We start from the raw sequence: 3,707 nt of genomic DNA on the forward strand, positions 1-3,707 counted from the left end.
CCAGCTGCCAACATTGCAGGAACAAACAGATCAGCAGAAGCCCGATTCAGACCCCCGAGCCCACACGCAAGTTGCCGCCAACGTTGCAAGGCCACCATAGTTCCGTGGCGCAAACAACAATACAAACAGCGCCACGCCGCCTCCCGCAGTGAGATCTCTGGCCCACCGGCGCACTTCCCACGAAGCGGGGAACATATCCCACAGTCACCGTCTTCGCGCGGGCTTTGCCCGCCGAAGGCTACCGGCGACGGCAAGAGGGAGGCGGCGGCGGCCGGGAAGGTATGGTCCCCGCCCATGCCGGCATGGTCGAGAGTTCTACCCACATTTGAATTTTGGCCAAGAAATGGCATCCGTTGTGTATGAAAAAAAGAAGACAAAATAGCGTTCTAAAAAGCATCAATTTTGAAAGCATTTTACCCAGAGCTGTGAACAGCTAGCCCGCTGCCTGCCAACCACCGGTGCGGCGCATGCACGCCACGCTGGCCGCAACGTGCGTGATGGAGCCCCTCGATCGTCCTCCACGCGCAAACACACAAGCTGGCCGGAGCACGGACGGACGGGCGGAGTACCACCCAACACGAAACGTACCTACACCAGCTGCTTCCTCCCGGATTCCCTTCTGATTTTCCCTCTGTAAATAAACGTGGGTCGCGCACCGACATCGTCGGTCGAGGCAATCATCAACCCTGTCCGATGTCCTTTCCCTGCACACCTGGAGTTGAAAGGCGTACTATATAATCCGATGCGCATGTGGCCATGTGCCGTTGCGTGATCCGAGCACAGAGTGCCGCTGTCGGTCGCCGCCGTCGTCTCCATTGCCATTGCCAAAGGAGGCTCTAGCTCGCGCGCGCCTCCTATCCTACCCTGCCGGCCTCCAGTCCCGCTCCTACCCCGGCAAGCTGCCAGGTTAATCCTCGCTCACCTCCTCCACCTTTCACCGGGCACGGTCCCGGCATCCTAGCTAGCCACCCTTCCCGTGCGCGCCGGCGTACAGCCCTTGTCGCCGCGCTCACCCCGCCGCGCGCGCGTTCTGGAGAAAAAAGCGCGATGGCGTCGTCGTGGGCGCTTCTGGCCGCGGTGCTGGTGGCAACCCACGGCGTGGCGGTGGTGTCTGGCACCCGGGCGGCGGCGGACGCTACACGGCTGCCGTCGTCGGGGCCGGGGTTCAGGGAGGCGCCTGCGTTCCGGAACGGCGACGGGTGCCCGCCGCGGGGGGCGGGGGAGCGCGTGCACATCGCCATGACGCTGGACGCCAACTACCTCCGCGGCACCATCGCCGCCGTCTTCTCCATCCTGCAGCACACGGCGTGCCCGGAGGACGTGTCCTTCCACTTCCTGGCGGCGCGGCGGCGGGACGCCGACGCCGTGCGCGCCACCTTCCCGTACCTGGACCCCAGCGTGTACCTCTTCGACCCGGCCCGCGTCAGCGGCCGCATCTCCCGCTCCGTGCGCCACGCGCTGGACCAGCCGCTCAACTACGCTCGCATCTACCTCGCCGACACGCTGCCCCGCGCCGTGCGCCGGGTCATCTACCTCGACTCCGACGTGGTGGTCGTCGACGACGTCCGGAAGCTCTGGTCCGTGGACCTCGACGCCGGCGGCGGCCACGTGGTGGCGGCGCCCGAGTACTGCCACACCAACTTCACCAAGTACTTCACCGACGCCTTCTGGTCGGACCCGCGGCTCAGCGCCACGTTCCGGCAGGGCCCGCACCGGCGGCGCCGGCCGTGCTACTTCAACACGGGCGTGATGGTGATCGACGTGGCGCGGTGGCGCGCGGGGGGCTACTCGAGGCGGGTGGAGGAGTGGATGGCGATCCAGAAGGAGGAGAAGCGGATCTACAGCCTGGGGTCGCTGCCGCCGTTCCTGCTGGTGCTCGCCGGCGAGATCATGCCGGTGGACCACCGGTGGAACCAGCACGGGCTCGGCGGGGACAACGCGGAGGGGAGGTGCCGGAGCCTCCACCCGGGCCCCATCAGCCTGCTGCACTGGAGCGGGAAGGGGAAGCCGTGGCTGCGGCTCGACACCCGGAAGCCGTGCACCGTCGACTACCTCTGGGAACCCTACGACCTCTACAAGGCCGCCGCCGCCACCGCGATCGAGGAGTGAGCCGCCGCAGCCGCCGCGGTCGAGGAATGAGCCGCCATGACCAGTCGATCGATTCGACTGAGAGCTGGCACTAGTCGAGCTGAGGGGCAGGCAGATCGAAGAGGAAACACGACGTATCATACTGGCGCGAGGATCGGAGAACAAGTTTGTCACTCGGGACTCGGGAGAGCTCGAAGAATTTTGCGAGGGAAGCAGAGGGGATCGAATTCCCATTTTTTCTTGGGGGTGGTCATCATGCAATTGACAGTTCTGCCCTTGGATTGTATATATATATACAGGACACGTCACACGTTGGTGGGTCGGGCCGCAGGTTTTATACTTTTTTTTCATGTAGCTAACCATCTCAATCGTCATCTAAATATTATCATGATCTTCCTTTTTTGTTTAGCCTAGCAAAGGTCAATTTGTTTCTTCTTTTCAAAAAGTAAATTTTGTTGTCTGAAGTTCGTTTGGAACACTAATTAGGAATTTACTATCAGTTCACAGCTTCTTAATTATCTATAGCCTACTCTGCCACGTAGTTATCGTGTCAATTTGTTCCTCAGGTTGTCGTTTGCTCATTGTTGTCCTGGTTGTGCTTCTTCCTTCTGATAATGCACTACTCCTTAGCTTCTTTCTTTCCATTTCTTGTGAGTCCTGAGTTTTGCATATGTTGCTGCCTCTGAAATTGATAGTATGTGCTTTTTTTGCTTGGTATAATTTGGCGGGTGTATTTTCTGGTTCTAGGCCTACTTTTGTGTATGGTTTAGCTGTCTGCATATACCATGGGTTGTGTGCTTGTGTGATGATGATGATGTTGGCATGGTTTATTGTCTATTCTTTCCACTAGATTAGCTTACAATCAGATTGGAGTAGTGGAGATAAGAGCATCTCCAATAGCATGTGTATATTTGGATGTCTATATATTCATATAGACAATGGTCTAAAAAGATTCTCTCATATACACATCCAGTTTTGCATCAGAACGTCTATATGCAGGGACCATGACAGGTGGGCCGTTGCTAGGGAGAGGAAGAAATCATGACTACAACTGAGTTTAGACAACGTCTTCACATTGTCCAGGCGTGGACATTGTCGAGGTCGATTTAGAGGACGTGTATATTTGGACAACCATATAGACAAGCTGTTGGACGCCTATTTTGGGCTCGCGTCGTGGAAAACGAGTATAGACATCCATATAGACAAGCTATTGGAGATGCTCTAAGGCCCTTCCCAGTGCTCCACCGTGGACAGGTGCTAAGTATGCTACATAAGCAAAAAAGTGACATGGCATAACATTTAAGGAGGGGAGAGAGTACTTTGGTGACCCCAGAAAGAACCAATGCCAAGCGCGAGAACCTAGGAAAACCACTTAAATGAAACAATTTGGCGCGAGGATCGGAGAACAAGTTTGTCACTCGGGAGAGCTCGAAGAATTTCGCGAGGGAAGCAGAGGGGATCGAATTCCATTTTTTCTTGGGGGTGGTCATCATGCAATTGACAGTTCTGCCCTTGGATTGTATATATATACAGGACACGTCACACGTTGGTGGGTCGGGCCGCAGGTTTTGTACTTTTTTTTCATGTAGCTAACCATCTCAATCGTCATCTAAATATTA

The 3,707-nt window shown here is 56.6% G+C and overlaps 1 protein-coding gene across 1 annotated transcript; it reads left to right on the forward strand.

Annotated features, from left to right (window-relative positions):
- The first annotated feature begins 662 nt into the window (after positions 1–662).
- Positions 663–2,587, forward strand: LOC123043950 (probable galacturonosyltransferase-like 4). Its single transcript, XM_044466565.1, has one exon. It carries the CDS (start codon positions 1,048–1,050, stop codon positions 2,107–2,109), a length of 1,062 nt encoding a protein of 353 aa, XP_044322500.1. The 5' UTR covers positions 663–1,047; the 3' UTR covers positions 2,110–2,587.
- The last annotated feature ends 1,120 nt before the right edge of the window (positions 2,588–3,707 follow it).

Source organism: Triticum aestivum, chromosome 2B, assembly GCF_018294505.1.
Source record: "Triticum aestivum cultivar Chinese Spring chromosome 2B, IWGSC CS RefSeq v2.1, whole genome shotgun sequence".
NCBI lineage: Eukaryota > Viridiplantae > Streptophyta > Magnoliopsida > Poales > Poaceae > Triticum > Triticum aestivum.